The sequence below is a fragment of the Stegodyphus dumicola genome, chromosome 5 (assembly GCF_044657685.1).
Source record: "Stegodyphus dumicola isolate Sdum_Otavi_A_Nest chromosome 5, ASM4465768v1".
NCBI lineage: Eukaryota > Metazoa > Arthropoda > Arachnida > Araneae > Eresidae > Stegodyphus > Stegodyphus dumicola.
In genome coordinates this window covers 55,585,042-55,607,263 of record NC_140772.1, presented here as the reverse complement: position 1 = coordinate 55,607,263, position 22,222 = coordinate 55,585,042, and the positions used below count along the sequence as shown (strand labels likewise).

At 35.6% G+C, this 22,222-nt stretch overlaps 1 protein-coding gene across 1 annotated transcript in view; it reads right to left on the bottom strand.

The window, feature by feature from the left end:
* Positions 1-2,029: 2,029 nt before the first annotated feature.
* Positions 2,030-22,222, bottom strand: part of LOC146997108 (papilin-like) — a 29,795-nt gene continuing 9,602 nt past the window's right edge. The window contains exons 2-5 of the mRNA XM_085816346.1: positions 19,851-19,920; positions 7,143-7,309; positions 2,319-2,379; positions 2,030-2,235 (exon numbers count right to left, since the gene is read on the bottom strand). Of these exons, the coding sequence (XP_085672472.1) occupies positions 2,092-2,235; positions 2,319-2,379; positions 7,143-7,309; positions 19,851-19,920 (442 nt within the window). The 3' untranslated portion in view covers positions 2,030-2,091. The remainder of the gene's footprint in view (positions 2,236-2,318; positions 2,380-7,142; positions 7,310-19,850; positions 19,921-22,222) is intronic.

Below are 22,222 nucleotides of genomic sequence, written 5' to 3'. Positions count from 1 at the left end.
AAAAGGAATGTGTAGGCCAGATGTTTTCCCAACAAAAGGGATTTTCTGAGCGGAAGGGAAGTATATCCTTCTGTAAATAATCAGTGAATGAAAGGAATGTATATGTACGCCAGATGTTTTTCCAAGAAAAATATTTTCTGAGCGAGAATACCATATAAATCTATCCAGTATTACTAGCATTCATTATAACTGTTCGTGGCGCTTTTAGGTATAACTAATAATATCTCCGTTAATTTTAATTTCATTCGATTTATATTTGGTACCAATAATTTTCGACATATTTTAGAAAATACCAAAATTTGTGACTTCTTAAGATAAAGGGTTTTTAAGGCATCCAAGGTCAAATAACGAAAGCAGTCAAAATGACTGCTCTGGCGCTTCTAGTGTTAAGAATAACATAATGAGTGGCGCCTGAACTAAAAGGGGGGGGTTGATGACTCTTCACCACCGTGATATAGCGACTGGGTCCCCTAATCCCCAGTCGCCCTTTAAAAGGGGGAACATATAAGCTATTTTTCCTTCCTTTCAGCATGTCTTCGGGGTGTAACGGTAGCACACTCAGGGCGTATTCGTGAGGTCCAGGTTCGAGACCAAACGAGGGCTTTGCTCATGTTTCACATCTGCGTCATCAAAATAACCTAATGATTCTACAAAACGCCTATTACTGAATAAATTCATGACCTACTTTTCTAAATATTTTCAGTTTTTCTAAATATTTGTAAAATTTTCTAGGAGTAATCTGCAAGGTAAGAAGGTATTTTAGGAATAAAACGTTCAGAAAGATTGTTTTACCAAACACAGTCCTTCTACACAAACATCCAGAGAGCCGTTATTCCGACATCTGGTGCCATCTATCACCTTCCGATCCAACCTGATATAGAAATTTCCGTCAGAAGGCATGCAATTCAGTTCACATGGCTTTTGAGCTGAAAGCGAAAGAGTAACATTCGTTCTGAATGAATACAAGAAATGAAGCAAATATCGTTCAAAAAATCCTTGACTTTAATTATTAAATGAAAATAATACTCCGCAGTAAAATTGTAAGCATTTAAAAAATATATATGCTATATATATTCTTTTCAGTTCCTACAAATAGTCTGCAAAGATGCTCAGTTAGTGAACTTTAAACTACACCGGGAAAAGTAACGTAAATTTCGCAAAGCTAAATTTGAAGTTCTAATTGTGGTTATAATTATTGATGGTATAACGCCAGTAATAAGAAATGCGAAATTTTGCAGCACTCCCACAATAAAATTACTGTCCTGTTGATAATGTGTTGATAGATTTCGCCAATAACATGTTACAAATCTGAGCTTATTTGATGTTTTATAATTTTCTATATTCTTCAATTTTATTTAAAGACATTTTGGAGTTTCATGTATTTTTGCTTTGTTGCTAAGTGAGAACTTGAATTGTTTGGATGAGAAATATAGCTCTAATGAATATTGAGAAAATAAGCTTAAATGAAATCTAGAAAAAATGGCGTATAATTTAATATTCCGTACAAGGATGTCATGAGGTGTACACATCAGATTTTTTTAATAAAAGAAATTTTACGGTTTATCCTAAATTTTTAACAGTTAATTTTTAGTTAAAACCACTTTCCCGTCGCTTCTAACTTCAGCTTATAATTTTTCTGCCAGAATGTATTTTCAGAATCGCGGTAAAATGCAGATGAAGGAAGAGCGGTACTTAAAGTTGAAGTTCCACTGACTTCGTTAGAGAGTCAGAGATTCTAACCAGCGCGCGTTTGCCTTTTGTCTATACCCTCTCTAAAGCTATTTCTACGCTCAGCCGTATTTCGAACACTTGATAGCGTCGCGGTTTAGATTGCATTCAAGAGGCCAACTCCTCTAGAATTTTGATAGCTTCGGCTATATCTTTTTAGTTAAGTGTATTTCTTAGTATTCTCCAGTTCAAGCCCAAGCAGAGGCTTTTTTATGCCTTGAGTTAGGACCGACTATGAACTTTATTTTGAGTAATAAAGGGTAATCAACCCTTCCTGAAGGTCTCTCTCCTGAACAAAAGCGTTCATTCGCTTACCAGTTCTCAAGATTCCGGGCATTTAGCTGTAAATTCTATGTTGGAACATTACAAAGTGATAATACAGGAATACAGTAAAAATATATTACCATTATAATAAGGAAGCCAACTGTAATACTTTCCTGTGACTAAAACTAAATTGAACCTGGCACATTGTTCAGCTCTGAAGTCTTTTGAACCAGGCGGACATTCCTAAGGAAAATAAATGAAATAATAAACTTTTGTCACCTAAATACTAATAAACTCATTAGAACACATGAAAACAAATTCCTTACTTGAAAATTGCATAAGAAGTATCTTGTCCGGGAACCTATACAGGAATATTTTCCATCGGCTCTTGAAAGGAAAAAATCAAGATTAAACTGTCAGTGGTTGTCATAAAAGAGATAATTGATTGCTAAATATAAAATTGGATTGGTGTTAAATTTAAAAAAAAAAAATAATATTTGGTCCATGTATTATTTACCTGCAAAATGTTTTAAACAATTAGTAGATAATACATAATGCTTTTTATGCTGTATTTAATGATGAGCATGGATTTTTTGCTAGAAATTTTTTGCTAGAAATGGACTTTTTGCTAGAAAGAAAACTATGAATTTAACGCATCCTTTTCTTAAACATCACAAATATTAAAATTACATACCACATAAAGGTGTTCGCATTACTTTCTAACCTAAGAACGTATGATTTTTGATTAAGCCACAGAAAAAAAGAGATAGTTAATTACGCTACAGCAGTGGACTTTAAACACTGGTCCTCGAAATCCAGGGGTTTCGCGAATTAAACCCCATGGTTTTAAGAATCAATAGAAAAATTCAAAAAGTAAATTATAAAGCATTTATACTAGCTGACTAGTGTCTGTTAACTAAATATACATTTAATTAGCTGGAAAACTAACCAGAAGCTTGGTTGCCGACGTTTTAAATTCAAAGGCTGAATATACATATTATGAAATTAAAGAAAAATAATGCATTGGTGTTTAAAGCTTAACATCTAGTTATCATATGTCAAAGGGGATAACATGGAACGCTTTGCAAAATTAAACAGTTTTGTAATGGAGACTGAATTGGCATGGGGGAACTCTAAATATACGGCGAGCCGGAAGTACTGTCGAGAGGTAGTTGGTAGGAAAAGAGAGATGGGAGACCTTCGGACCGTCCCTTTAGGGTGCTCTCCATCAAAATTGGGGGCTGAACTGAGCAAAGTCGTACTGTCACATGACAAGGAATGCAAGGCTCTGCCAACAACAGACGCAGTCTTGCACTACTTGTCATGATGAATTTCGTTGGCTTGTTCTGATGTTATTTTCAGACAAGTGAGCTAAGTCCCAACAACATTATATAATAGAGCAGCTTTTTGAATTGAAGAAAACCATAAGAAAATATTTCCCAGAAGAAAAAAAAAAAAAAAAAAAAACTGAATATGTCTGGATAAAAATTCTGTTCATATACTTCGACAAATCAGAAGGAAAGGGAACAGCTTGTGGACGTATCAACAGATTCGATATTAAAATATAAATTTAAGCAAGCGGAGCATCTACATTTTTAGCTATAGATACATGCATACCTAGAAGTTTCCCAACTGCTACAAACCCTATGAATGTGGTAACCGTTAGTTCTACATAGCCACCAGAGGGCATCACCTAGGCGCCGACCGCGAGAGCGAGGTGAAAGACGATGATGTCAAATAGACGTTGATTCCAAGCGAAGGTGGTAACAAAAGAACTCAAATAGCAAGTGCGAGTAGACGCTGAGTAGCTATTCAAATACTTAAAGTCATGAAGAACTGTATTTGTATCTAACAACCGCGAGAACGCCCAACAGTACCGTTATTTAATTTAAAATCTGTACGTTTTCTATTATCCTTATTCATTAAATGTTTTGTGGTGTGGAAGACGTGTGGAAGTGTTATTTACTTAAGCATATCATCTTCAACTTCCCAACCACATTAATGTCACTCAGTAAAACCTATTAAAGTAAAATATTTTTTTTTTAAATTTGTAGCAACAAAAACAAAATATAGAACCAAATTACATGCAGAATATGAAATATGACTGTAAATAACATCATGAAAAAGAGATTTCGACAGTTTGTGTGAAACATTGCAAGCAAAATCCTCTTTCATTAAATATAATGCAAGGCAGGTGGACTTGGAGCACGAGTTAATACAATGAATGAGTAAATTATATTAATTTTGTGTTAAAATGTTTTAGTAAAAAATACAATGCTTTTCTTTAGTTGCCTTTACAAAAAGTACCTGTAACATATTGATCTACTTTAAATATTATTTTAAGACATATTTTTCTTAAGGAGGATGGAGTCCCAAAATATATCTTATAGCTCTAAGAGTTCCGAGAGTCGACAATGTTTGATGACCACTGGGTTACAAATTTTTCTCTATCTAGGTTTCTAATAGCGCATTTTCTTTCATTACACAAAATCTAAGGTTTCGTCTAATTTTTGTTAGCAACTGATGACACTTGCTTCTTACTGTAGCTAGAAAATTCTAATAATAAATAATTTTAAGTATATATTTGTTACTATGTTCGTGTCATGCCCACCTCTTTTGAAATATTATCCATGTATTGCAATATAATGCTGCCGAATCCATAAAGTTTCTCGAAGATAACTGGAATCAACTGCATGCCATTCAGTTATTACTAACGCTAATGAAAAGAAAACAAAACTCGGAAGAACGGAGATTGAGAGAGTACGAGGATCGGTCAGAACATCATTCATATGAAGTTATCCCATCTAGAGAGTCTCCGTTTCCTGCCACTGGAAACATTCTTGCCAAAATATTTTGCTAGAGTCGATGTCCCAGCTAGTTACATGGGACATTTTGCATTTCAAATGAAAATGTTTCGCTTAAATCTCTTTCCCTCTTAGGTTCCCCCAAATAATTCGTTTTCACGTAATTCGATCTATTAGGTATCACTAAAGCGAAAATTCTCGGAAAAGATTCTTTCGACGCCCTATTGAGGATAGTAGATGTGCTACTGGTTTACGCTCTGGAAGATTACTTTTTACGAACATAGTATGCTCAGTTTTGTCCATACGAAAACAAAGCTAATTCGTGTAATTCTCTATAATATCGTCAGCTGCATAGCAACGATTTTCAGGGACAGTCTATTGAATTTCTCTAATTTTGTGCCTACTTCAGATTCATATCTAACATTATAACATCCAGCATTGCATGTCTTTCTCAACGAATTCCGCTTCCTCTTCTTTAACAAGCAAAAGGTGTTATTTGAGATGATGTCACAACTGCATCCCTACACACCTGACGATTCATTTGTAAATGTCGTGAAATGGTCTAGGTTTCCACAAATCTTAATGTCTGAACATTGTTCTATCTCCGATATGAATACTTAATGGTCTGCACGTCATCACGCCACACAAGGACAACTATACTGCTGTAATCAACAATTTGAGGTACCACTGGGGGGCAAATTCTGATGACAGAATGCCGTATGAAAAATTCCACACGGTACCGTCAGCCGGTAGTAAATCAAAGAATTTGTTCATTTTAGTAGTATTACAGTACCAGAAATATTTTGGTATCTTTTACAATATATAAATGTATTTGCTTATTCAAATCACATTCTTTTCTTAATTTTCAAAGTGGTTATCTCTTTTACTTAAATAAAGAACTGAAGGTGTTTAAATAAAGCGATGTCGTAAATATGATTAAGAGAATTTAGTGTAAAAATCATAAGTAACAAAAATCATCGACTTTAAAATAACTACCTTTTACACGAGAAAAGATGGATGTACTGCATCAAATCAGACTGCCGTACGTAACAGCCTAGTTTCGAATCCCGGACAAGGCGTGGATGTAAATTGTCTGCTCCTTTATAGGAGGAAATTGTGGCCCACCTATTAGGTAAATAAAGTGATCTACAGTAAAGCGATCACCGATCCGATACAATAAAGTGATTCACCGATTGGTCAACACCTTATGTATCATTACAGGTGACTTACATATGATTTTTCGATAATATAATCTTGGTCATTCATACCGAAACTCTTGATGAAAACTTGATCATTCAAGCATTGTAGTGTATGCCGGTGTAAAACGAACGTACTAGCAATTATGTTTTCATTAACGCAAGCTGATCTGCATAAAACTAATCATTAATAATTGATATAATTATAACTTTATCCAGAGGCTCTAGGCGAATCAAATTATATTATGCAAAAAACATGAAGCAAATAGCTGCAAATTCACCTGCCCGATTCCTGTGGAATTGTGGTATCACTCAGAACCGTAACAGCAGAAACCTAGTTACGCAGATAAACATTTCTAAAAGTAAATGCATTTTAAGCAGCAAGCTCAGATGAAGAAACAGCATTACATACTTCTTCAAGAAGAAATAACGTAAACTGAAAACAACGTAACATATTTCTTTAAGAATCAGTTCAGATCCAAGTTTCAGACAGAGGAATTACTGTAGTCAAAACAAGTAACATAAAATTATTATTTCACAATAAATTGAAATCAACTTGGAAGCTCAGTTATTAGACCAAAACTTTCGTTGCCTTGTAGAGTCATTAGGTTTATTTCGGAAGCAGGAGAGATGAAAAATATGCAACGTTTTTGCCGAGAATCGAACAGCGGACCTCTGGAATACGCGACCAGCGGGCAGACCACCACACCAGGAAGGCATGACAAGTAGGATGGAGAAATACCTTATACGCTCCCCCTTTTAAAGGACGACTGAGGTTTTTTAGGGAACCCAATTGCCAAATTCTGGGTGGGAGAATCATCATCCACCATCCTTTTAGTTCAAATGCCACTTGCAAAGTCATTTGGTTTATTTCGGAAGCAGGAGAGATGAAACATATGCAACGTTTTTGCCGGGAATCGAACCGCGAACCTCTGAAATACGCGCCCAGCGTGCAGGACCACGATGCACACTACGAAGGCATGCTAAGAAGGCGGGAGAAATACCTTATAGCCTTAGGTTAAAATCATATTTTGAATCCTTGTCCCCGTTCAGGACATAAAAAAAATATAATAACTAACGGAAGTCGTATCTAATCATTTTTACAAAAATGTTTGTGCACACAGGAATGGAAACTTAAATTAGAACTCACCTGATATCCTTGCATATCCTAGTTTGGTAAGCTATTCCTCCACCGCAGGTTCTCGAGCATTCACTATTTTGTGTCCACGGACCCCAAGGTCCCGATTCTTGTTGTCCAATAGCAGACGCGTACCAATAAGGTTGTTGTGGTGGATACTGAGGCAGACTTGCGAAGCTCTGCAAAGGAATATAATGTAATGAACCTTTTTAACAGAGTGTTCATAAAACCAGTGCCTATACATTCAATATATACATAATGTGTAGAAACCAAGATTGTGTTTCGTGCATAACGAATAGCTTAGAATGACAGAATAAAAGGCAGCCGTATCATTTCGAAGGTATTGTGGCAACACAGATCTCCAAATTTATTTCTGTGTGCTAACGCATCTCTTCTGCATTATTTAAGTGAAGCTATACAAAAGGAAGAAAACACAGGAAAAAATCAAGATCTGTGAAAGTGCGAGAGGGCAGTGTAATACTTTTAATTCAAGCTATTCTGCGTCAACGATACGAAAGGAAGGCTTAAGCTTTAACTTGGAATTAATCTTAATTTCTTATTCACTTCTACGCATCTTATACTTTCGCATGTTAATTACAAAGATTTAAATACCATCAGAGTGTTTTCTAGAGTTACCTTTTAGCCTACAGATGAAATTGTAAGGACGGCTGCAAATACTGTTCATGCACGGCACTGTCGAGGCAAAGTACAAGAAGCACATATTTCTGCCTGTCACCATATGCACGAACAATATACTGAATTCAACGAGTTGTGTTGTTTCTAGCGCCTCTATATTTCTCATATTCCAGTACATACCTTTACGAACTAGATTTCACCACAGCAAAAAAATTCTAAGACTACAAAAATTTTAGCCCAGGCAAAAATAATATTTAGATCAATAAAAATGAGTATTTTGTGCATTCAATAAAATGTTCATAAACACTCACTTCAAAAAGTTAAGCACGGAGAGGAAAATGCTATTTTCCGGAAGACAATCAGAATTGAAGAGGATGCAATTAGCTGCAGAGGTAGATGGAAGTTTGCAAACATGTTAGGTAACAGCCAGTCGCGCTTTCATGTCAACAAATATGCAAAAAAGGCAGACTTACAAGAAGCCAGCTTAATGAAGGATTACAGAAATTGATTGTAAGTGCTGATAGAAGGTATTCAAAACTTTCGTACAATTTGTTTTCAAGACATATGTGTTTCTATGACTTCCAGAAGACGAATGGAAGATATTGAGAGCTGGCGGGCTGTGGGGCGTATTGAAGCTAGACAGTCGATCACAGATGTTGCTCTTTTCTTTGGTGTTTATCATTCTGTAATTTCACGTTTATGGAAACAATTCCAAACCACACAGACAGTTGTCCGAAGGCTCGTAGCCGGTCGCCCAAGGGTTACAAACCCCGCGGAAGATCGATATATTGCTATCGTAGCCAAGCGGAATCGCAGAGCAAACTCCACACGTGTGACATCTATGGTTACAGCGTCCATTAGTAAGGCGATATCTGCAGCTATTATACGCCGAAGATTACATATGAGTGGAGTGTACGCCCGGATACCTCGAGTTTGTGTTGCTCTATTCGTCCAATCAGGAGGGGCACGATTACAGTGGTGCTGGGAAATGTCAATTGGAATGTGTCTGACTGGGACAATGTCATGTTTATTGATGAATCAAGATTTGCTCTGGAGCCAGATGACAAGAGTATAAGGATATGGCGTGAACAACGAACACGCAATCAATCCCAAAACATCACCCATTCCGAGGCGGAAGCATTATGGTGTGGGTAGGGATTTCATTAGGATACCGCACTGAACTGCACATCTTTAAACGGGGTTCTTTGACGGCTGTCCGGTATCGTGATTAAGTCCAAAACCCATTGTGAGATTGTATACTGCAGCAGTAGGCCCTACTTTGTTTTAATGGCTGATAACGCACGTCCCCATAGAGCTGACATCCTTGATGACCACCTGGAGAGTGAAGGGATTGCGCGTATGGCGTGGCCAGCATATTCGCCCGAACTTAATCCCATTGAAAATCTTTGGATGCTCTCGGCTGTGATATCTTCACGTTTCCCACCTCCAGCCCCTCTTATTGAGCTGGAAACAACTCTACAAGAAGAATGGCGATTGCTTAATTCTGCGGTGGTTGACCACCTAATTGAAAGCATGGTCACAAGGTGTAAACTTTGTATACATCTTGTGTATACAAAGTATTCTGATTGACCTTGTGTATACAAAGTGTATACAAAGCTTGTGAGTGGGGGACCATATACCCTATTAATGTCCTTTTATAAATTTTATGCTGTTTATTTTCACTTTATACATAATTCTGTTTAAGTCTCCAGTTAGTCATTATCTGATAACTTACAAAAATTTAATATTCTTTTGATTTCTGTATATAATTATTGATTTTATTTTATGCACACATATATATGCTACGTTCCTGCCGAAATTTGTGTCAATCAAAGCAGTATTTGTTGATTTTTTTGCATTTTACACTTTCGTGCTCAACGTTTTGAAGTGAGAATAAATAAAGCGCCATTAAAAAAAGAAAAAATATTTAACATATATCGTAGTCTTACCCGTACGCTGTACGGATGCCCTGATAAGTCTTGACGTCACGTTACTAACTTATCCTTGGCTTCAATTTTGTGATGTCATCCTTACTCCATCTATTCTAACTTCCAAGATATATATGATTCTCTTGCGTTGTCAGACTTTGCCACTTCCGGAAAAAAAATCCCAAATTTGTCAACCAAGCGTCCTCGTGCTTAACGATCTCTCACAATGTTGCCGTTCGGCAAAATATAATATATTTAATTTTGAATTAAGTCAGCCTATAATTTCTTAACAAATTTAGCGATTTAAAAGCGAAAAAGAGCTACTTGTTAATAATTTAGATCTTTTATTTTTAAATAATATACATAATCGATTTTTATTAAAATGTAGCATCATTGCTTGCAGCATTATTTCATGCAGCTTTAATTAATAATGCCTGCTTCTAATAGTCTGACTCAGAAGCCTTTAGCTTCGTAGCACCTAGAATTATTGTTGTTGTATTAAGCCAAAAAGCTTTCTTGATCAGTATAGTGTTAATGCTGCTGCCTGCCCTATCGTTGGGCCTGGACTCGAAACTCGGAACAGGCGTGCATGTTTGTAAATTATATGATATATGTGATACTATATATATCATATAATTTACAAACACATTATATGATATATGTGTGATATAGTCTTTTAGGCTGGTGTTGGCGCGAATTTCATCACAGTCTTACCAACACCTCATTTGCCCTATAATGGGTATACCACCGCGTGTATAACCTTATTGCCGATAATGGGTGAATTTTCTGAGGACGCGTATAAAAATAAGGCCCATGCCTGTATGATATGTGTTGGTGTTGGTTGCACTGAGATATGATATTATGGTAAGACTAAATGTCAAATGTAAATAGATGAGTGGCATATGGTCTTAAGTTGAAATATTCGTCAAGCAATGCATATTTAAAGTTGTCTGCGTAGTGTATGGTGTTGTTAGTGACTGCTTTAGTGAAAAAATTATTAGTTATCTATCTGGTGTGAGATGTATCTTCAATTTTGAGGTCTATATGCAAATCTTCCTTACGAATAAACCAAGGTGCACTTCTCATTTTTCGTAAGAAGTTGTTTTGAAATGTCTGTAGTTTGAGAAAGTCAGTTTTGGAGGCAGTACACCAAACCGGTGAAGCGTATGTCAGAAAAGGCTGAATAATACTTGTATAAATCTCCTTCCACTTGCTAGGTCTAATGACGATGGGCTAAGCTTTCGAGCAACCCCAGTTGCTTTCCCGATGACTGTGGAAATATGTGGGGTCAGGGTGGAATTAAAGCGAACCTAGTTGTGATGAATTAATAAATAAAGATAAGCATCTCTTTGGTGACCTTGAGAGGGATCATTTTATATATGAGTCCGTTATACCAGACGCGGTCAAAAGCTATGGCCACGTCTAGCATAAGGAAAGCCGTCGTTTGATGTTTATGAATTGCTGCACTTATGAACTCTACTATCCTGACCAACTGCATGGATGTGGAAAGCCCCTTTCGAAAACCGTATTGCTGTTCGGGCAGCGAGCTCAGTACTGAATCCAGGCGTTTGCAAGTGATTTTTCGAAGATTTTGCTTAGCGTTGGTAGTAGACATATCAGACGGTAATTTTCTACCGGTGTATAATCCTTTCCTGGCTTGGGGAGGAGAACTCTAGTAGCATGTTTCCATGATTTTGGAAAATGGCTCATAAAGAGGCATTCATTGAAAATCCCACTTAGTTTGAGAATCTGTGTTCTGGGTAGATTTTTGACCATTTTATTTGAGATATTATCTTTACCCGGGGCTATACGTTTGTGAAATTTTCAGAAAATGTTACTAACTTCAGTTGAGGCGGTAAAATTTGGTAAATTCTTGGTGCTGGGTTGAAAAAGCCATCTTTGAATCGCGTTATTCACATGTTCAATGAAGTTCGGATCAGAAGGATTTGTGTCGGATGTGAATTGTTCGGTTAAATATTTAGCAAAAGCGTTTGCCTTCTCCTCATCCGTGTATAAGTGTTCTGTGTTATTCCTCAGGGGCACATTCTTAGTTCTGTTTGCTTTCTGATTTCTGATAAATTTCTAAATTGTGCCATCCTCTATGTTAAGGTTATCAATCTTGTTATTTCACATGGCGATGCAGTGTTCATCAATTAGTTTTTTGATCTGCCTGTTCATTCTATTGATTAATGACTTTACTGTTGGGTCACGTGAATACATGTAAAGCTTATGGAGTCTGTTGCGTTCACGTATCATATTTTTGATGTCGTGGGGAAGTTTTAAATGATTTTTTTTATGATTATTTGCGCAGTAGCATTTCCATAGGCGCTATTTATTTGATTAGTAATATTTTGAATAACTGTATCAATATCCTCTGTGGTTTTGAGGGGGGTACATGGGATTTGATTATTTGCGAGGTTTTGGAATTTTGGCGAATCCGTAATTTTAATGTTATGTTCCTTTTCAAATTTATAGACTTCCAAGTGCACAAAGACTGGTACATGATCTGATGATTGATCATCTATCACTTCTGCGCTGATAGGACGGTTTGTAGAGGAGAGAAAAAGGTCTAGGATGTCTGGATATTGTCTAATATTAGTGGGGCGAAATTGTGAAGTCATTAGGTGGGTGCAGATAAAATGGATTGTTGAAAAGGAAGTTGTACAAAATGTCGCCGTTTTTGTTTGTCTTACGACATCCCCAGCTTGTGTGCTTGGCGTTTATGTCGCCACCTAATAATGTGGGAAGGGGATTGCTTAGAAGATTAATAATTTGTTGGTCTTGGAGGTTAAGTGAGGGGGATTATAAAGGGGGCACACAGTCACGTCGCCTCAGTTTGGAATGTGCACAATGGCCCTAATCTCTTCAAATCCATTGCTATTGTCAGCGTGATGGAAGCTTGAGTTGAAACTGCTTTTTTAAATAAATGAGTGCTGTTCCTCCTCTATGTCTAATTCTAACGCATTTGAAGCTGCGATAATTTGGCATATGAAGTGAATGTGCCGGTGTAGCGTGTGTTTCTGTGATGAGGGCAATGTCGATGTTATGTGCGTGCATAAAGTCTTGTAATTCTCCCATTTTGTCAGTGGGTTTAGAGCATTCCATATCAAAACTGTCACCGGATTAATTTTTTGCTGCGGCCTAAGGTTCAAAAGCTTCATTGTTTATGAGCCTCACTAATTTTGGGTCTGCGACAAAGTGTTGAGAATTATGTAGGAGTGAAATGGTTATCCTGTAGATTTTTCATAACTGTTTGGGCCTCAGTAACGGCTTTGACAATTTTATCGGCAAAAATGTCCGATTTCATTGCTGGGCGTATGATTTGTTAACGACAAATCGGTCCTCTATTTTAGGGATAGGGTTTGCAGCAAGTTTTTTCTTAGGATATGCGTCATAACCCCTCCAGTTGCTTGTATGTTTTCCTAAGCAGTTACAACATTTTGGCTCCATTTCCTCAAGTTTGGGACAATCACGGCTTTCGTGGTCCACAGTACATTTGCAGGTGCGGGAAGGAGGACTGCAATTCGGAATGTGCATGGCGGTATCGTTGAAAACGATAACATTGAGTGGGCCTACAATATATGTTTGGTAAGGGGCACTTTAAATATTGGATAGCCAAAAGTCCTGCAGAGAGGTTAGTGGTAAGGTACAAGGGTTAGAAGAGCATCAGATCTATGCCCCACACTTTTTTCCGCCAAAATTGGAGTAGAGCTAAACAGTAAGTGTAGTGGGAATACAATTGTAAAACCACTAGTGAAGTTTTAATGTCCTTACCAGACCTGTTGAAAAAAGAAACCGTTGCCAGTCCACTAAGCCATATCATTCATATATTTTGTAAAGTATAGCAGTAAATTTCTTTTCTATGAAACACAAACCAGACATTTTAAAATTAACTATATTTCTCAACGTTAATTTGGTACTTTTCTATTGTAAAGCGATTAATTAAAATTTATACCATTAGCATCTTACATTAGAAAAGGCGAAGAGGGGTTGAAAAACGTGTGTAGCTTTAAAGCGCTCTGTTGATCAGTGTTTATTAATGTTTAACAACGTTTAAAAGTGTTTAAAAATATGTTGACCCGAAGTAGTGTGTACAGTGAAGTTTTTGATAAATTTCATAACTCCATTTATTTTGTTAACTTTACTGCATGCTCATTTTAAAATTATTTTGCGATATTGCTGTTGAATTGAATTTTATGGTTTAAGTGCAAAGAACGGGATATTTAATAAATAAAGGTAATGCACAAAACACTAAAACACAACAATTGGACGTAAGAAAATAATATCTGAAAACTTTCAAACTTTTTTTATTTTTAGTCCAAAGGAGCGATTTGTCTTGAAGGACTATTAATTTCTCTTTGGAATTTTGTGTCAAAACTTTAAAAGGCTGTATCACTTTTCAAATCATTGCCACCATATATTATCGCCTGGCCTGTCTTATATTTAAAGGAATTGAATAATGAAGAATCTGCATAAATGTATATGTGTTTCTCGCATTGTTATAAAACAACGGTTCCTAAAGCCACCAAAATTTGGATAATGTAATTTTCCATGGAATATGGGCAAGTGGAAGCCCTAATTTGAATGTGAAATTTGTTTTATTATCGATTTCAGATTTTGTAACACTTCAACGAATTTTGTATTAAAAAAACTAAACGATTTCAAAACGAGCAATGGCAACATTGTACGAAAAAAAAAACATTTTTAGATCCAGCGCGAGACTCTGTATCGGAAATTCTAAAGATAATGCTCATTTTAAAATTAATTTACGATATTGCTGTTGAACTTAGTTTCATTGTTTGAGTTCGTAGAACATGACATTTAATACATAAAGGTGTAAGGTATCTCTCCCGCTTTCCTAGCGTGCCTTCGTGGTGTAGTGGTTCTGCACGCTGGGCGGTATTCCAGAGGTCCGTGATTCGATTCCCGGCGAAGGCGGTTGCTAATTTTTCATCTCTCCGGCTTTTCCAATTAACGTAATGTCTCTAGAAAGGTCCCTTGGAAGTAATTTAAAATCTGGAACCTTCCCCTTATCGTTGAAGATTTTTTCAAAGCTCATGTCAAAGGACATAAATTGTTTTTCCTCCAGGTCTTCAAATTTCGGTTTACAAACGTTTCTGTTGAGAACACAGAAACGAATTAATTTCGTAAACAGAGATTTTCACTGCATCAGCATTTCCTGCGAAGCCAAGGTTTTGTCTGTCTTTGACATAGCTTATAAGAATCACTAAAATCACTACATATATAGTGGCAATGGCAGACGAAAAAAAGGGAAACCTCTGCCGAGAGAGAACGCTGGTTATCGTATCTTCCTATGTAGTCAACAAAATAACAGTATTTTACCGTTGGAAAACAGCTGCTACGCGTAGTTCAAAGAAGCAGGGGGGATCTCAGTCAAAGAACGTCTGTGTAAAGAAGGAAAGTCTCCATAGACGTAATGTAAACCAGTTTGTCTTCTAAGCCGCTAGAAAGAAGAGGGAAAATTTGCCAAGGGATTTGGCGACGGAACCTGTTGGCGAGAAATTCTCCATCTGCGATGTACCGGACCTGGCCGAGATTTTTCTCCTCCATCACGTGTACAGGAAATTGAGAAACACGGGTTAAGCTGAATAAGAAAATTAGGTGAAGTTTCACTTTCACTGGCTGTTGAACTTGCATTATCCATATCGCAGTTTGATGTCTGTTTTTATATCCGTCATTATGGAGAGGGAAAAATAGAGTCACACAGCTTTAAACTCTTGATAAACGTGACAGTCGAACCTGTTCGAACTTCGACATCAGCTTCGAGCATTGGCGCTTTTTGGAGACAGATATTTCATGCAGCTGTTTCCCTTTTCGTTGGAAGGGAGCCACTCCTGCTGCTGCGAAGTTTTCCTTCTTAGCAATACATATTCATTGGCTCAATGAATTACAAAAGAGGTCTTTGAGCGCAAGGCCAAAGTGCGAAGGAAGTCTAGAGGGGGTTGAGGAAATAAGCGATTTTTTTTTCCAGAAGGCTCCAGGCGTGGGAATTGGGTTTTCTGGAGCTGGAAGAGTCAGACGTTATGGGTGAGAGGGGTGTGTGTGCCACGATCATTATCACACTTTTTGAGTTTCTATAAGAGGATACGTCATATTTCTCAGTTAATTCCAGCACGTGCAGCTCACAGCAGATTTTTGAAAAATGGAATTATTTTTTTTTGGGGGGGGGGGTCGTATACATCAGTTGAAAGCGTTAAAATATAAAGCTATAAAGGAACACTCTTAATAGTAGCTTGTTATACGATGGCAGTGTTCTAATCGGAGAGAAATGGACTTTTGATGAAACATTTCTTTTTCAAAACTGTTAAAAACATTCATTAATTCGCAAGTAAAACTTTAAAAACATCTTCCCTCCTCCTATTTAATAAATGAAAATCTTAATATTAACTCTTTTTTCATCGCTTGATGAAAATGCATGGAAACCATATAATTACTGAAAAAATCTGATGTGGGCACCACATTGACTTCCTTATATGGCCCATTAAATTATACGCATACTTTGCTGCATTTCATTTAAACTTACTTCCTCGGATTTCATCAGAGACATATTTCTCATTCAATTAATTCAGTTCTCACTTCACAGCAAAGCAAAAATACATAAAAACACAAAACATCTTTTATATGATTGATGTAGTCGATTGCAAAGGAAAAGTGAGGTGCACAACTGCATGGCATAACAGTCCCATAACACAAAATTCAAACCTTCAATGGCTACTCGTTCTTGAGTTATGCGAAATACATTCATAGGTACAATCTGTTCTGAATCCATTTTAAATACAATTTACAATCCTTTTGGGCAAAAACAGCCCTTTATTCTGTCCGTACCTAAAGATGTCTCACAAAAACATCGTTCAAATGCTTTCGAGAGTGGCTGAAATGGATTTCCCGTTGAAATATGATGCCTGAAATTTTTCTCGATTACAATACTTCCTTTAATTCATACAAGCAGGAAACTATTTGTATCAATAATCTCAAATCGAAATGAAATAATTATTATATATCTCATGAAACAGGAATAAAACATGCACCCCAGTTTAGACTAAGATGAATAAAAGATTCATTTCGAACTAAAGTTAAATAAATAGGATTACATAATCCGCATAAGTAAAATGGGAAAGAAAACAAAAACATAAATCTGGACAAAGGGAAACATTAGATCGGACGCATTGTGGATATGTGTCCACACAAATCCTTGCCCGCTTTAAATTTAAGAAACCGTTAGTCGTAAACAAATAATTCAAAATACAAAAATTCTTTAATGAAAGCAAATTTTTTATATTTTGATATTTAAAATAATACTACTACTAATAATAATAATAAAGAAAATGTGAAAGGTTTCAGATTTTACATTACGTCCAAAGGGGCTTTTTTTAACATTTTGTGTATTACCTTTATTTATTAAATATCCGGTTCTTCGCACTTAAACCATAAAATTCAGTTCAACAGCAATATTGCAAAATAATTTTAAAGTGAGCATATCTTTAGAATTTCCGATAGTTCCGGGCGTTGGAGATTAAAAAGGTGTTTTTCCCCGTAGTGTGTTGCATTTCTCGCTTTGAAATCGTTGAGTTTGTAAGTCAAAAATTCGTTAAAGTTTTACAAAATATGAAATTGATGATAAAACAAATTCCACATTTCTAATTCGGGCTTCCAAATGCCCATATTCGCGGTAGGATTACATCATTCAAAATTGAATGGCTCTAGGTACCGTTGTTCAGTCACAATGGTAGAAACATGCATACATTTATGCAGATTCTTCGTTATTTAATTTCGTCAAATATAATACAGGGAGATAATATTTGGTGGCAACAGTTTGAAAAGTGAAACGGACACTCAGAGTAATTCGTCACAAAACCGCAAAAAACAATAGTCCCTCAGGGACAAAGCCCCTCTGGATTAATAATGATATTACCAATTAACGATTCAGTAACGTAAAAATTACGAAACCTTAACTTTTTATGCTGTCTTTCAGCCCTATACTTATATATACGAAAATGTTACACTCATTATAAAAAAAAAAAAAAAAAAAAAAAAAAAAAAAAAAAAAAAAAAAAACATGTGACTCCAGTACGACAAATCCTGACCGTTGGGTATATATAGAAAGTATACAAATTGAAGAGCTAATGCTTCCATTCGTATGTCACTAAAATTAAGTATCAATTTAGAAAATGGTTTCGAATATTAAGAGATTGAATGGTAAACGTTTCTATGCAGATTGTTGTAGAAAGTATTGATTAAGGTACTTTTTTTGAAAACGGAGAACTTATTTACAGAACCTGATGGAATTTTTGTGCTTGAAAACACTAGCAAGCTTCAGTATTTTTATACTGCGAACTCGTAATATAATTTACACAAATTATGAATTAAAAGTATTATAGTTAAATGAATTTTTGTGTGATTTTTACTTCCTTGCAGGAAGTATCGCATTTGCGAAAAATTTCAGGAAATAATATTTCAAACATCATCCATTTTGAACACAGTACTTTTCTTCTTATATGTTGGTAAATTGGGCATTTTTTGCTTTAAAAGGGATCAAAATATGTTATCCGTATGTCCGGGTTAAGGTTTTATGCATTATTTAATCTGCATGCAACAGTTGTAGAATAATCAACAATTTAAAAGTTGCTTAGGTTTCGCTAAGCATAACGTGGCCGCCGTTTGCTATATATTTTCCATGTTTTCGTATACAAACGGGCTGGACTTCAGAAAATGTATAAACAAAATCCGAATGATAACATTAACCGCTATCACATTAACAATCGTTCCCTGCACGCCCTGTTTCTGTTTTGGTATACAATATTTCTTTATAATAATACTCAAGTTCAATGAATAACGTTGCTTACTTTTTTTGAGACAATTTTACGGCAGCTCAAAAGCGTCAGTATGCCTGTTGCTACTATTGAGTGAACAGTCCAAGGTGTATGTCTGAATTTTAAAATTATTTTGTGTGTTTTCGCGTAATTTTTCAGAAGTTCATTAACAAGGTTTAGGAAAGTTAATGTGAAGAGTCAAACTGCGAATAAAATTGTTAGGATCACACCATGGAGTTGAGAAAAAGAGGTTGCTGAATGAAGATAGCATTACCCGGGATTTGGCAATTACATCTCGCATGCCAAGTACAATGATGTCTACGATTGTAAAAAACAAAAGACACTATTAAATCGGCTTAGGTTGCTGCTGAGGGGAGAGGGAATCAATTACCAAACACAGATCACAGACGCTAGAATATGTTGAAAAATTTCTTTTGATCCGGATAGCCGAGAAACATTTATGTATAGTAGCATATGCAGTACTCTTTTATGTACAGTATATTTTAGTATGTGCCACTGTATTTGTATATTAATATAACTTAGTACCATTGCATTTCTATTTTCTATGTGCCGGTCCTCCTAGTTGCAAGCTTTGTGCCGGCATCAGTTAATGCTGCATAGAGCGATACAGAGAGAGAAATGTCATGGTAAGTCTCGAAGACAGGATGAAAAGTGGTCACGTGGTTCGTTCAAGACTTCTGATAGGCCGAGGAGATAAGCGTAGAAATGCTACAAAAACATGATAGTAACAAAAATATATGCAATGTTAGGAACAAATACATAATTTTCTCGTAAATTATAAGTGGTAGATCATCTGGTAAATATGATTACAACGCATGGTAACACAGGAATACAGAAATATGGAAAGTCAACTGGTGGGAGGCCACCTTCCCGAGTCCAGGCTCTGGGCATTGCTGCTTGGGTCAGTAAATGTGAAGTGCAAACGGGTACAATAAACAAAAGTTGAAGTAATAAAGATGATTATATACATATCTACAGAACATTCGTAAGACATTAGTACGTTGTATTCTGACCCTTGCAAGCTATGGAATAAACCTTATTGCTCACAAATTTGTGTTCATATTGCTTATTGAGGTACATTGCCAATGCAGCGAAAATTATTCACGTAGCAACGAAATATCTTATAAATGAATATGAAAATAATCAAAACTGAATTTTCAAATTGAAATTTATTTCCTTTTTGGACATCCGTTGATAAAACACTTCTTAAATTGGGATACTGTACTAACCAGACTTTTCAGATAATTATTTCTCTTATATACTATAAAGAATTGCTTTAGTGAAGATGAATAAGTTAAACTTACCTGTGCAAATGTGAACACTACAGAGAAGCTGTTTAGCACCACTATGAAAATACAAGTTGAAAAACATTGCCTGGAAAAGAAAATATATGAATAAAATTCTAATCGCATGTAACATTTTGTCATATTTTAGATTTGTCAATATTAGAAAAAAGTGAATAGCTTCTGTAAAAATTGTTAATTTAGGATTATATTTTTCATCATATTCAAATCAAAATTTTAAAAGATTTTGTATATAACTTTGAATGGCCTTTATTTTGTTCTAACCAATTATTTTTAGTTTTACTTTCCCTCCTGATTTCAGTTTCCTGCTGGAATGTAAATTTTAAATGAAGTAGCATGCTATTCTAAACGTGCTTCAGAAGCAGTATTTAAGCTGCGTTTCGAGAGTTAGTGAAGATTAGTAGCTGCGTATTTAATGCTAATTTATGCTGCGTGTTTGAAGTTAGTACTTTAGTCGATGTTATCCACCTTTCAGTGTATACAAATATTTCTAGACTCGGCATTGCTAAATGCAATCGATTAGCGTTTAGTTAAGTTAAGGAGTCAGTCGCTAACCTTTTAAATGTATTAGCGATTTGTTAGAATTTATTTTCTGTTTATATGAGTGTTAGCCACATGTGATTGTGAACTGTGAGCACCAAGTGCGTACATCTGTGCGTTCATTTTAGTTAAAATAAAGGGTTCTTTAAAACCTTCTGCAGTATTTATTCTTCAAGAAATAGCGAGTATTTGCTACTTTGTCTTCTACGTAGAGTCTACGTTGTATGTATGCTACCAAAAAGAACACGGAGATTCTACAACGTATATACATATATCTATATATATGTGATAAAAGCAATATTTAGAAGTAGTGAACACTGTGACGTACAAACTCAGAAATACTGATGGCATAGATACATGATACTTAGAATGTAGAATTCTTAATGACCAAGAAACTTAGCAGTTGAGGTGGTTTTAATTCCAGTTTTATTTAAATTCACATTGAGAGGTTGGCACACCGTGCCTATTTTCAGAAAATTTTCTTTTTTGAATACAATTGCCACAGGAAAAGAGCACAGCGAAATAACGTCCAAGCAGCAACATATTTACAAAAAGTAAGCATTTATCAAATATGGCAGCTCACCAAAGAGAAAGATTTTTGGATTTACAAAGGTTTCAGTTCTCAGAGTTTAGGTTCCTAAATAACTACATCATCAGCATAACTCAAGCTTTGTGGCGTAGATTAATCTAGAAATGACGCAGTCCAGAATCGTTATAATTATTTTTAGAATAAAGAGGAAATTGCCAAATTACAAAAGAGCAATCAAAAGGCTATTGCTAAATGAAATTATAAAGCTGATTTACATATTTTTCGTCTTACATATGTAAGAAAAATAAAGAATATGTAAAAGATAAAATTAAAATTAGCTGTGCCTTCGGCTTTTAGAGAAATTATGTTTTAGTTCTGGTTTCGCCAACAGATGGCGCCACTTGCTTATTCTTGTTCAGGCTTTCTTATCTTATCTAATCATTATTTCCTACCTTGTTCATTTGCGGTTTTGCAGCTGAAGATGATGGTTCGGTAAAACCATCGAAACTAGTCCTGTGAAAATTTTGTAGGTATAACGCTGATTTTTGTTGTTTGACTTCTGAATTAGTATTTATTCGGCGTGTTATTGTGTCTTAATTAGCTGTGTAAATTAATTTTCTTTCTCTTCACTAAAAATAGTAATTTTTCTTTGCATTGCATCATTTCGAGACTAATCCTTGTCATAAGACTCTTACATAATTCTAATGATGTAAATGAAACTAAAACTCAAACAGCCGATAATAATTTTGCAACAGTAATAAATAACTAATCAAAATGCATTGTGGACCAAACCTAACTCAGCAATCTACGGCATCAAAATGTTTGCTCTACATTAAGAAATCAACAGTCTGGTCTACCTCCTACATCATCAATATTGCAAAGTCCTTTTTATTACATATATATATAATTTCTATGGATATTTTATGTTTCAAGAGCTCACAGAAAAATCTTGTCGGGTATGTATATCATTGGGCAGTTCTATTTCAAAATTGAAAAACAATTTCTTTAGGAGGCACAGACAATTATTTTAGCGCTCTGCCATTCCTGCATGCATTGTCAGAACACATTTTTGGTATTTGTTTAAATTTGAAGTCTCTTGGTTTTAAATATCTTGAACTGTGCAAAGAGTTAATCTTTTAAAACCGTTTTGTTGAGAGAACGTAGAGGAATAAGAGGCTGCCAAGTAATTGGTTATACTTGAGAATATGTTCCTTGTCTATAAAACTCAAGATTATTTGCTTAAACACCTTTTGCTCAAAATGATGCATACGACCGAGAGATCAGATGATGATTTTAAGATGTT